Raw genomic sequence first — 13,656 nt, forward strand, 5'->3', positions numbered from 1 at the left:
CATAGTTTGAGATCCCTTACGTAACATGTGGAGTTCACAGTGAAGGTGATGAACTTGAGCGTCAGAGTTAGAAGCATAAAGAGATTCAAGAGAGGTCCATATTTGTTGAGCTGTGGTAAGACGATGAACATGACGGAATACAGTAGGAGAAAGAGAAGAAAATAACCAACTAACAAGAATTTTATCTTGTTTTGTCCAAGAAGTAAACGCCGGATTAGGAGATTTATCATCAAGGGTCAGGGCAGGACACGGAGTTGCTCCTGTAACATGGCCATCGAGGTCATGGCCTTGAAGAAACGGTAAATATTGAGCTCGCCATAATGAATAGTTGGTGTCATCTAGCTTAACTGTAATAAGATGATGAGGTTGGGAAAACTGAACAGGAGCCATAGTTGAACTTTGTGAAGGTCCAAGGGGAGAGATAACCGTAGAAGTTGTAGAAGAAAGTGTAGATGAAACAGTTGAAGACGCAGACATGGTTATGAGAATCGAAACCAAGCTGATACCAAATTGAAACTAACGTGTAGAGAGAAGAATAGACTTAAACAAACTTTGATATTGATTACTAACTTGTTTTAATACATGAGAACTCAATACATATTTATATACAAGATATTTTGGACTCCAAAATAATCAAGTTTCCTAACTAAAGACAATTTCCTAATACAAAAGAAATTCTAAAAATATTAAAAACTCAACTTTGTACAAAATTAGGAAACAATGTACAAGTTGGTTATATTGTGTTAACGATTATCATTATGGTGATCACCAATTCGGTATGCATATATGGCCATGTACAACACATAGTTGGAGGAGAAAACTTTGGATGGACAATCCCCGAGTACAAAGATTATTATTCAAATTGGTCAAGTAACCAATCCTTCCATGTTGGTGACACCTTAGGTAACGTCTTTTTTATCTTCTTAAACATAATTTCTCACCAAAGATTCTTCAAACAAAAAAACTAATCCTATTTGTTTAATTTAACATTTCTTTCTTCCTTGTGAAATAGTTTTCGAGTTTGAATCAGAATTTCACAACGTGATGCAAGTTTCAAGAAGAGAATATGATGAATGTGCATCACAGAATCCGTATCAAGCTTTCATCATTGGCCCGGCAACCGTTGCATTAATCCAAGAGGGAATACAGTATTTTATCTGCTGCACCGCGGACTATTGTAATTTAGGTCAAAAATTATCAGCGGCCGTCCAACCGAGCAGTTCGACTCCTTCTACGCTGTCTACACCATCATCACCACCGCCAACTTCTCAATCTCATCAGAATGCTGATCATGTGGGCCCATCCTCTTCTTCTACTGATTCTTTAATGAGGACCACTACGATCATCTCATCAGGTGTTTCTTCATTTTCATTTACACCATTAGGATTCCGCGATTGGGTTTTACTGGTATGTGTGACATTTTATATTGCGTTAATGGCCTAATAACTTAGGTGTTTATATATGTGGGCCTGACTTTTGACGTTGTAAGATCTTCTCGACTGGCTTCTTTGTACGCATTTTTTGAAGAACGATTTTTTGAGACCATGATTTTTTTTGGGACCATGGTTTTATTTTGGGTAAGACATTAAAAGTAAATCTAGGTCACCCCTTATCTAGATATTTATATTAATATCTAAATTACCCTCCTGATTAATTTTGGATGATGATTAGCTAGTTAATAATAGTTAGTGTAATGATTAGTGAGATGATTAAGTTAAAGATAATTAGTGAGATTAAAAAATCAGATGAGTTTTTTCTTTAAAGGAAGTAGAATTATTGAGAGAGTAAAGTTAGAGAAGATGAAGAAGGAAAACATGAAAAACGATGGATTTTACCAACCACAACCGGAGGAAGGGTATTTGGGTACCCAGGTATGCTTCAAACTTAGATAATGTTGGTTGAATTGCTACAAACTTTCAAAAAAATGAAATTTTTTATATAAATTTGGGCCAGTTCGGTTAACCATATGTCAACAACATGTAACCGAACACATCTGAAAGTGTAGTTCGGTTACCATATGTCAAGAACATGTAACCGAACACATATGAAAGTGTAGTTCGGTTACGTTTTCCAAACACGCAGGTTACCGAACTCGCTCGTTAATGGAGGTTTTGGTCGTACAGTGCAATGTTCGGTTACCTAGGATAAAATGGTAGGTAACCGAACTTTGAACTTGACAATTATTTGAGTACATCTTGTATGTTCGGTTAGTTCGCAAACTTCAACGCAACCAAGTTCCCAACCGAACTTCAGGTTAAAAGTAACCTAGTGTTAGAAGTTCGGTTGGTTCGCAAACTTCAACATATTTTGCGAATCAACCGAACTGGGCTTATAGGTAGAGTTCGGTTACAAAGAAAACTTAATAATTTTGCGAACGAACCGAACTTATGGACTTGTATTGTTCTAATACAAGGAGTTCGGTTAAAAGATTTTTTTTGGGAATCAACCGAACTTTGAGTTCGGTTAAGAAAAAAATAATTTGTGATAACCGAACTTTTTACTGAAAAAAAACTCCATTAAACCTCCCTGCAACTTCCATTTTCAACTCATTTTGATGATTAGTTCTCATTTATTCAACCAAAAACGAATGACAAGTAATGGGTTTGTGAGAATATCTTTGTTAATGTTTTAAATTAAGCTATATATAGTGGTGGTGGTGGTAATCAGAGGTGGTGGTGGTAATCGGTGGTGGTGGTGATAATTGAAGGTGGTGGTGGTGGTAATCGACGGTGGTGGGCGGTGGTGGTGGTAATCAGCGGTGGTGGGTGGTGGTGGTGGTGGTAATCGGTGGTTGGTGGTGGTGGTAATCGGTGGTTGGTGGTGGTGGTGGTAATCGGCGGTGGTGGGAGGTGGTGGTGAGAGGAGGTGATGGTTATATATATATATATATATAGAGGTGGTTATTGTGTTGGTTTTAAATTAAATTAGGTTAAGGGTAGGTTAGTCATTTCAGTGTTCTATGACACTCCTTATAACTATAGAGAAGGTGGCCTAATAAGATCATAGTCCCCCAAAAAAACCGTGGTCCCTAAAAAGTCATTCTTTTAGAATTTTTGTTCGACGGAAAGGGGAAGATATAGAAAAAAGCGATTTTCAGAAGTTCTGTTACAAAGGATCAATGCCTAGAAATCCAATTTAGAACAACTTTAACGAGGGACGGGCATATGAGGGGGGTAAACAAGGCTCAAGCCCGTCCCTGAGTCTGCCCATAGAAAATTTAATTTTGTATAATTCAATGTTAGCACACTTATATCATAACAAGCCCATTCAATTTCTAGGCCATTTAACAAAAGTGATAAACTTTTGTAAGACATTTTCATGAACTTTTCAACTTTTACACGAGAAGACCTTCTGTTTTGCAGCATTCCTACCACAAATATCTATTGTTTTTGAGAAATTCGCTTTCACCAATCAATTTTTCTTATATATCTGACGTTTACATCTAATTCTTTTAAAATCCTAAGCTCCTTAGGTTCCACGTTGAACGGTGACCGTCACCCTCTCATAGAATTGCTCCGTTTCACTTTTCCTCAAAAAAGAGAAAAACAAGGTTTTTTTTGCTAAAAAAATAAAGTTTTATATTTATCATACCGGTGGCAAAAAAAAAAACTAATCTAATCTCTTCTCTCTTACGAAACCTTACACGACCTAGGGAATTCTTCTTCTTCTCGTTTCCTACGGGCTACGACAAGAAAACCCTAATCACTAATCAGTGGCAGTTTTTTTTTGTTCCTTTCACTCCTTCTCTCTGTTTACTTTTCTAAGTTATGTATAATCAATAAACTTTAATCCATGTTTTATTTTACAGGTACAATCTTGGTAAACCGTAACCCTTTTTTTCCGTCTTTTTCGTTTCTCTTAATCAACATGTTTTGTTTTGTATGTATAATCAATAAACCCTAACTCATGTTTTATTTTGCAGTTACGATCTTTGCTCATAAGGGTTTTTTCTAAATCCAGGTTTATATCCTTCTTGGTAACCCGTTTTTTGCATTACCAGTTCGCGAGCATCTGTTTTCCATTAGGTACAGATATATTTAGAAAATACTGAACTCTATGAATAGTTATCTTTCATGAAATTTCTTGAGATGCACTCTTTGAATTGTTATCTACAGGAAATCCTCTTCCTTCGTTGGTCGGTTCCGGGACGCTTTCAAACTCGCTTTAAAAGAATTAGTGAGGTAAGTTAAAAGAATTGAACTCCACCCAGGATTGTTTATAAAAATGCTATAAAGAACAATGTGCCCTCTAGGATGAGCATCAGATTTTCTGAATTAGATGTAAATATCTTATTTGGTTAACAAATTTGAGTACCTACAAATTGTGTTGCAGCTGTGGTTCCTAATGCTGATGAGGACGATAAGGTCATGCCTGTTTGCTCATTGCCAAAGGTTTACACTATGTGTCATCAATACCAATTCCCCCGGTGATTGCTCTTTGTGCTTTAGGTTTCTTTATGTAATTAATTTGTATTGTTTGCTACGGGAAATTTAAGAGGCATGGTTGAGTTGGGAGAAAGTCAAAAAGAAGGTAAACATGTAAAAACCTAGAATTTTTTACCTGCAATTTTTTTTTTTAATGATTATTGTAGGTTGATCTTTTTAGTACATTAAAAATCAATTTTGATAGGTTGCATTAGTTGAAAAGAAAGAATAAAGAAGATAGGTTGCATTAAAAATTCTTTTTGCTTTAGGGTTTAATTATGCATGCGGTTTGCGTTTGGCTTGTTTTGATGGTTCAATTATAAGGCTTGCTGACGATGGATTTAGAGTTTAAGTTGTCAATAATGCTACCGAATTCCTCATAGACGTAAAGACACTGCATTCTTTTAGTGGTTCATCCACTGGATGTTTACAAGAGTTTAGTTTTGAAGTGAATATGGATAGGGAAGAAAAAGATGATGATGCCATCCATTGTGGCTGATTACAGCGTTCTATGTTGAGAGTTGTCTTTTTGGACCCTAGATGGATTTGGAGTTTAAGTTGTCAATAATGCTACCAAATTTCTCATAGACGTAAAGACACTGCATTCTTTTAGTGGTTCATCCACTGGATGTTTACAAGAGTTTAGTTTTGAAGAGAATATGGACAGGGAAGAAAAAGATGATGATGCCATCCATTGTGGCTTGATTTGAGTGGTCTAGACGAATTCCGTTAAGGCTAGGAGATTAAAGAAGTGGGAACCTTGGGTTTGAGTCGAATCTGAAGTTGGCAGTAAGATAGTGATGTTTTGGAGATTTCAGTCGTATTTCATCACACGAAAACGTGGAATGATGAAGATTTTGTGCCATTGAGTGTGTTGCTGAAGGAGAAAATTGACGGTGATTACGAGCTTTAAGAAAATGGAGTTAAAGGTTATTATTATTCTCAAAAAAAAATAATTAATAAGGTTATTATCATTCTCAAATTTGCAGGAATTGGTGTGCTAGGAAAAGGGTTTCTCATTAACAGCAACACCTTCAGGTTGCAAATAAAGGGGGGGTAAGAGAGAATAGGTTGCTCTCCGCTTGGTTTTGGTGTCGGACACTGGGTCTGATGGTTTGGTCACTTCTTATTATTTGTAATTCTAATTTTGAAATTTAGAGCAATAAAAGCAATGGAAGATAGAGTATAGTCATCCATATATATTTTTCGTTGTAGTTTAATATGGATACTCTTCGTTGCTAATATGCTAGAGACGTCTCCGTGAGCTTTTCGTTGCCAGACAATGAAGGCGTGGATAAAAATAAAAATAATTTATGCTAATGATAGTATTGAGAAACTAAAGGAGTGGCATGTACATGTTGCTGCGTCGGATTCCAAGTTCGTCACTGGATTCCCGTGCAGCTTTGCGATGTGCAGCTTGAGCAGTATTAGGATATGCTACTTTTTAGTTCAGCATTACTTCGTTCATGCTAAAAAAATAAAACTGCGGAGGAAGGTGAGACCTTCTGTAGCTGAAAGTGATTGTATTTAGATGAAAATTTTAGCTGCATATCTAATACTTAACCAATTAGTTGAGTGTTTTTCCTTTTTATTTTGGTATTTTCTTAGTATGTATTATCAGGAACAACAGGAGTGAGATCTTATGTGGGATATATTTTTGCAGTGTTGCGACTATCTGCATTTTATGGATTCTTCTTTTGCAGAAAGTGCTCACGAATGGTCTGGCAGAAGCTAAGTATTTGAATGGGAATGAAATAAAGCGGCCAGCTACAGATACATTATAAGATCCTTTCAGAGACAAAAAAATCAAGGCTTAAGAGTAGTAATCATTTGTCAGGTACATGATTTACAGAAAATAATTATTAAGAGTAGCGAATTATTAATTTTCCCTTCGTGCTACCATTATTCTTATGTCCACTGCATTTCAGTAATAACTACACTACTGATTAACCTGGCGCAGATTGTTTAATTTTGTTATTTATCTACCCAAAATCCAGATGGTTGGTTGCTGAGCACACATTTTGCACTCCATATTATCATCGCAATTGTACGACTGAATTCATCATGGGTCTAATATCGAACCTTCTTTCCCTCATTGCCAAACTGTATTTTAGCTTTACATCTACTTCAATTTTTTTTTCATTCAATGGATTTTGTGTTTTTGCTTAGGGAAAATATCCAGTTATCACTGTTTGTTATCATGCTGATTTGGGTCAAAAAATGCTATAAAGAACAAATTCAATTATGATACATAAGCTATCCTATATTATTTAACTTTCTCGACGCAATTATGCTGCTCTTATTTGTGTCTTTGGATTTCAATAAAAAGCTTAAGGGATTTGGATTTGGGTATACTGTCTGAATTCGAGGACTGTTTTGGTGAAAGCAATTTCCATATCCTGTCCTTTCATAGTCACAGCTTTATGTTATACATATACGTTAGGTAGTTCTGTACCGACAACAAATGTACAAGCCAGTCTTGAATAAGCAAAAATTCCCCAATGTCTTTCGTGATTTTCTTGATACCAGGAAGCAAATTAAGAAGTGTTTTGTCACTATATATTTTTTTTATATTTTCTATGCCTTTCGAATTTTTCGGTTGAATATGTTTAAGACGTTATTTCAAAATCACCGTGTGTAACAACTGACTGTTCTGCATAAGGTGACATGAAGGACCTTTGACCTTCTATAACACTAAAGGACCAATAGCCTACAAGTTGCAGTCAAGCAGCGTACTAAGCAATGATTTCACAGCCATTTAATAAGTTACATCCAATAAATTGGGGCATTTTTCAGCTGTTGACATCCATTACTACTAAGCAGTAAAACTATCATATTTCCAGGTAAGAATAGGCGAATACGGCAAAAGAAAAACTATATTGTTCATGATAAGACATGACTGAATTTCTTCTTTTATTCCTCTATGGGGGCACATGATTAAGTTTGTATTTTTATTGAGATTGCAATGGAAATGCAAAGTCTTAACAATTGTAATTTTTTCTAAGTTATGTGTGCTTTGCAGATAAGGAAGTGCAACTTGAAGATTTAGGCTTGCTCGGTTGCTTGCTAAGCCGTTTTATGTCCAGTTGAGATCTAAAAAGCTTCAGCACAACAAACAAACTTTGCGACCTTTAGTTCACGGAAAAGAGAAAACTGAAAAACAAACTTTGGAACAAATATGCAGAACCAACAGGAAAAGGTTGCTAAGAAGATTGCGGAGTACAAACAAGCGAAAAGGTTCTAAAAACAAGCGAAAAGGTACAAAAACATGCATGAATCATGTTTTTTTTACTGAAAATTTTGCATATTCAGAAGGAAAGTTTACATGTTCTTTTTGCTTACATATACGATTTCCTATCAGCAGCATCCCAAGACATATCTGAAAGAGCTATGAAACAAGCAAAAACATTCGCTGCCAGTTACATGAATGGTGACAATCTTAATTGCATAGGGAAAGAAAATCTCTAATGTGAAGCGAAAATATTCTCTAATTTCCATGTTTTGTTCATGAAGCACTTATTTCACATAGGTAGATTTACCTGCTCTTACTTAGGTTGCAATGGGTGATTTGAGAAACTTCTGATAAGGTGATATTTATCCATATCTTGAGAACTATATATAACTATCTATATTTTCATTTTTTTTATTTCGAAACAGAGGCCAATTCACTTGCACTACTGGATTACAGGTTGGGGAAATCAAGGAGAAGGTAGCATATATCGAACATGTTTAACAATGGTCGACCACACCGAGTTAGAGTTGAAGGTGAGTTTTAGTGATACGTATTATGAAATTTAATTTCATCCAATGTAATAAACGTATAACTAAGTAATCAAAGTCATTTCAGGTGATACGTCTTTGAGTAATGAAGTCGTCTCTTACACTAATGGTATGTTTCGATTGCTTAGAACTCTTGGGTCTCCACAATAATAAATGATCATTGTTTACTTTGGCCAGTTCCGTATTTCATTTTTATATATTGCTTTGTAGTGTTTGGATTGTTTAACACAGTTATATGAAAAAGGACTCCTGGAGATAATCAGAAACTCGATAGTTTATTCATAGAGAGGTAAATATTTTCAAACTTTTATGTAAGCGTATATTAGGTTGTGAAAGGCATCAGATGATCGGTCAAGTAAAGAGTCAGAAGATTCCTAGGGCTATTACCTGTTAAAGTAATTGGCATGTTGTAAGTCATAATTTTGAAAGCGTAAACAGTGAAAGGCCTTATATGTTGTCTTCGGGTAGAAGAAATGCGGTTTTTTATTTACTGATTAGTCTGCAAAGAAAGCAACATGGAATGCAAGATTTGGAGCAGTTGAGAGATGGATTGTTTGACATTGTCTTGGTAATTCAGTTTTCTTTTTTTTAATTGTTGCATATCTGTAATTTACAACATTTAACTTTAATTCAGTTACTAAGCTTTCAGGAAGAACTGTTGTGATAAAAAAAGTTGTGTAGTGGATATAATATGTAACTAATCATTGCTTTACAATATCCTAGCAATTTATCAAGTTTTGCTAATCAGTTATTGGGTGCAGGCACAATATAATAACTACACCGTCTACCACATTGCATATGAAGATGATGGTGCCGCTCTAAATCAAATCAGGACTGGGGCGAGGCGAAGCTGTCCTTTACCAAATCAAATCGGGACTAGGGCGAGGCGAAGCCGAGATTTACCAAATGGGGCGAGGTGAATCCGAGCTTAATCAAATGGGGACTTGGGCGAAGCCGAGCTTTACCAAATCATATCGGGACTGGGGAGAGGCGAAGCCGAGCTTTACCAAATCAAATGAGGACTTGGGAGAAGCCGAGCTTTACCAAATCATATCGGGACTGGGGCGAGGCGAAGCCAAGATTTACCAAATTAAATCGAAACTAGGGCGTGGCGAATCCGAACTTTACCAAATGGGGCGAGGCGAAGCCGAGATTTGCCAAATTAAATGGGGACTTGGAAGAAGCCGAGCTTCACCAAATGAAAAATATGGTTCAAAGAAAGAGGAATTGATGTATTGTATTTGTAGTTTGTAGTTATAGATTGAATTGGTGAACCAAGTTTGAGAAGCTGCCCGGGAGTAGCACGGGCACAAAATCTAGTTAAGTTTTATTCTTCCATCTATTGCAAATCATATTAGCAAATCAGGCTTGCCAACTGAAAAAGAGACTCAAGCCAAAAAGAATTAGTGGGGCCTTCGACTGCATAATCGATAGTATTAGCTAGCCCTACCTTAGAAAGAATCTTGGATCTGTCCCTGACTTTAACACTATAAATAATTTTATCGCATTTCTATTTCTTCCTCGAAGTATTTCTTGTTTGCTTCTCCCAACTAATAAGGTAGTACGCACTGGATATTCTTCCTCCATAGCACCCAACTAATAATAAGGTAGTATACCTGGATATCCTTGTTTTTTTCATGCATAATGTTTAACCTCCACACTAAAAAAAACTTAGTTTCATAGTGTTAGAAAAACACCATTTCATCTTAAAAGTCTTTGGAAAATAACTCCATATATCCTTAGTAAACTCACATCATGAAAAGATGTGAAGGATAATTCAAGCTTTATTTTTATAAAGTTCATAGATATATATAATGATTGGGATGTCACGAACCCGTGGCCTAGAAAAGTTAGACAAATAATTTTGCGAAGCTACACAGACCATGAAATATACTTTAGGAGGAATTGAAAAACTTTTTTCGGCCGCTAATTATGAGCTCCTAAATTTTAGGTGGAAAAATTAAGGTTTAACACCTCTTTCTTCTTTTTCGAGTTTTTCTAAAATAAAACCTCAATTATGGTGCATCAACAATCATCAAATCAAGTTAATTAAGTTGATGATGAAGTTAAGCGTGGAACCCTAGTTTCAACGAAGTCGTGAGAAAAATGTCGTGATTTCACAAAGATTGATCTAGTTTGTCGCCTGACCCTAATCTTGGTGGTGATTATCCACCCATTGACTTTCCTGATAATTTGCATGAAGACGCTTTGGATGAATAGATGTCTAGCATTATTGGAAGGTTTGATTTCAACAAGATAAACTTGAAGATGTCATGAAAAACCTGCATGACCAATGATATTCGAAAGGAGATTGCAAGTTTATCATTTAGAGCAAAGGTTATTTTAACATGATGATAATCAACGAAGAAGGAGATAAGAAGAGGGTTTGAAGGAATGAACCATGGATTTTTGTATCCATCGTCAGAAGTCAGGACAACAAATATCTAAGAAAAATGATTAAAAATAGAAATATCAGCGAGCCCATAGACCGCAAGAGTGGACTCCAACCTTCGACCTTTTTGAAAAAAGGCATCCATATCTATGGTGTGGGTGCAACTTCGAGGATTAAATCTTAAGTATTAGATAAAAATAAAATTTACAAATTTGCAAGACCTTGAGAAGACTTATGAAGGTGAATGTAGTTACTTTGCATAGAGATTTTGGTTTCTATGCACATGTATTGGTGGAGACTGATTTTTCCCTTATTGTTTCTGACAAAGTTTGTGTGAAATAACAAGGTAATGCAAATGGCTTTTTTCAATCAGTTGAGATTCTCAATTCTCCGAAATTTTGTTCATTGTAAGATCGTAGGCTATATGTTCTCTGAATGTAAGTCAATAAGCAGTTATGAAGCATGTCGAAAAACCTAAAGATAAAATCCTTGAAAACCAAATTGGAAGAAGAAGAAAAATAAGGGGAATAAAGATACCCTGACCGAGGAAAAACTCAAAAAAAATGGAGGATGCAAAGAATGATGTCGCTGCAAAATATGGTTCTTCACATGATTCAGACTTAGCTAGACTTGGGAAGCATGTGCACTATGTAACCGCCGACAAGCTCTATCATGAGATTATTGAAAAAGTACTGCTTGAAAGTCATTTTCAAAATAAGGGTAAATTTGATGCTTTTGTTGATGGATAAATTGTGAGATAGTTAGCAAGGCTACAGATCAGTTGGTTGTAGTTAAGGAAGGCCAAGCTTTTACAAAGCAGAGATATGATCTAATGGATAGGGAGGATGAAGAAAAAAGTTGGTGGTTAACCAAAAAGATGCTAAGAAGATGATAACAGTCACAACACCCAAAACTAGGGGCTTACAGAGAAAATTCTTGAAAAAATGTGCTTTGTTTTGAAGTTATAAATTGTTTTCGATGTCTATAATGATTTTCCCTTCATGTATTATGTATCTCTTCCAGTTAATATTAAAAAAAAAAAAAAGTTGTGTTTTCCCCCTAAAAATATTCCAAATTTGCATTACCTCCTCAAAAGATTGATTATCAGCAAAAGGGGGATTATGTGTTTTCTCCTATCTAAAGATCGCCAATATGCATTACCTCTCGTAGAGATTTCAAATTATTATTTCCTCCTTTCGTTAAAAAATAAGAAGCGCGAAGACAAGGGTTTATGGGGTTTATGCTTCTTCCTCCGGTGTCTTACACTGTTTTTCTAGTCCTTAGATTTTGTTGAATTATTGACTTAAGTTAAAGAGTAAGAAGAACATTAGATCTATGATCCCTAAAGTGCTCCTGATACTTTACATTAACCTCTCTAATCACCAATCTTTCATCCGTACACGATTTCATCAGTATCCATATGATATTGTACATTCTCTATTCTTTCTATGATCATATATGGTTTCTCTGAAATCTCTTCTTCTTCATTATTTTGATAATTATTCTTAAAAGGGGTTTCATCGGTTGAAACTACGACATCAATAATATAATCGACATATGATTAAGAAGAAGAACAACAAAGAAATATAGATACATGAAAGGATTAATACGTACAAGAAAATGATGTTGATGATTAAGTTTGTATGAATATTGAATATGTTGATCGTAGATGAATAGTTATGATTTGGTGGAGATGTTAAATATTTAAGACATGTACCTTCTTTTGTTTGTGTATCTGAATTAACTCCATCCGATCATCAAGTGGCCTGATGGATAAAAAAAACATTGTAGAATCCAGTCACTAAGTAAACGAAGGAAAAAATTAAAAAAAAAAAAACAAACATCCGGTCATCCTATGACCTGATTGACTACTTCAGAGCGACCCTCCCAAGTTTCAGGGATAATATCTTGACTTCATAAAGATATGGATGTAAACTTCACCTGCAATAGCAATTTTTGGTCCATAATATATGGACGATCACAAGATGTGGATGAATTTTTGCTCCATACAAGTTGCCCTTAGCAACACCCAAAATAAAGTTACTCATGATTTTAATTATTTTCTTACAACTCCCACTGGTAAGGTCAAGAGAGACAATAATAGACAAATAAGGCTGTGAGTGTACTTCTAATGAAAGTTATCCTTCAAGCTTTGAAAGATAAACATTATCTTTTGAGGAGAAAGTCTCCGCTACATATTTTCTAGAACATCTTTTTATATTGAAGATATTCTTGGGGTAGCTCCTATTGATAAACCTAAATACTTAACAAGTAAGCTCCCAGCTTTGCGACTCGAATCACAAGCCAAAACATGGATGCAAAATCATCTGCTCTAACAATAATCATAATTTGATCCTTCATATTTTGTATATGAAGTTTTTAGCTATTTGGGATTAAGGTAACATGTTGCATAAATTTCCCCCTGGTACAATCCGTTTGTACGCGTCTATTTTGATCATTACATGTTTCATTCAAAGATCATAATAGAATTAGTTTTAACCATGTAAGATTCTCAAGCATCATAAAGATAATAATCAAAGACCTTACTTTTTACATCTTATCACCCAAAAAGATGACAATATCGTAACAAATTTAAGGTGAGTGATCATTGACTCTCCTTTCGGTACTTGAAAGCCCTGCGATCTCCATCCTAAAAAGGCATGGGAAGGGCCATCTCTGATATCTAGACGACCCATTGCAAAAGAGTTAAAAATGCTATTCTTTTATATAAATCATGTTGATGACTTACATCATGAACCCCTTATTTTCCATATGATGATCTTCTGACTAAACTACGTGGCTTTTTAACAATGAACTTGTCAACGGCTATTAATTGAGATTCTATTACTACATCGCTTTTTCTTTCTGTTTACGTGTATCCGCTTTTAACTGGTATGAGCGTCGTAGGACGCATATTGTAAGTAAACCAAGACTATGCGGGTAAATAAAAGGCAAGACAAATAGTACCTCAATCAAGCTTTACTAGGTCTTTCAAAGATCCAAGAAAGTCCACCAGGTCAGTGAGGTCAACTACAAGAATATGCCGCAACCAGTTAACAA

The 13,656-nt window shown here is 35.4% G+C and overlaps 1 protein-coding gene across 1 annotated transcript; it reads left to right on the forward strand.

Annotated features, from left to right (window-relative positions):
- The first annotated feature begins 758 nt into the window (after positions 1-758).
- On the forward strand, positions 759-7,892 carry LOC113312357 (cucumber peeling cupredoxin-like). Its single transcript, XM_026561115.1, has 3 exons — positions 759-903; positions 1,013-1,407; positions 7,737-7,892. Exons 1-3 carry the CDS (start codon positions 759-761, stop codon positions 7,890-7,892), a joined length of 696 nt encoding a protein of 231 aa, XP_026416900.1.
- Positions 7,893-13,656: the final 5,764 nt, after the last annotated feature.

Source organism: Papaver somniferum, chromosome 9, assembly GCF_003573695.1.
Source record: "Papaver somniferum cultivar HN1 chromosome 9, ASM357369v1, whole genome shotgun sequence".
NCBI lineage: Eukaryota > Viridiplantae > Streptophyta > Magnoliopsida > Ranunculales > Papaveraceae > Papaver > Papaver somniferum.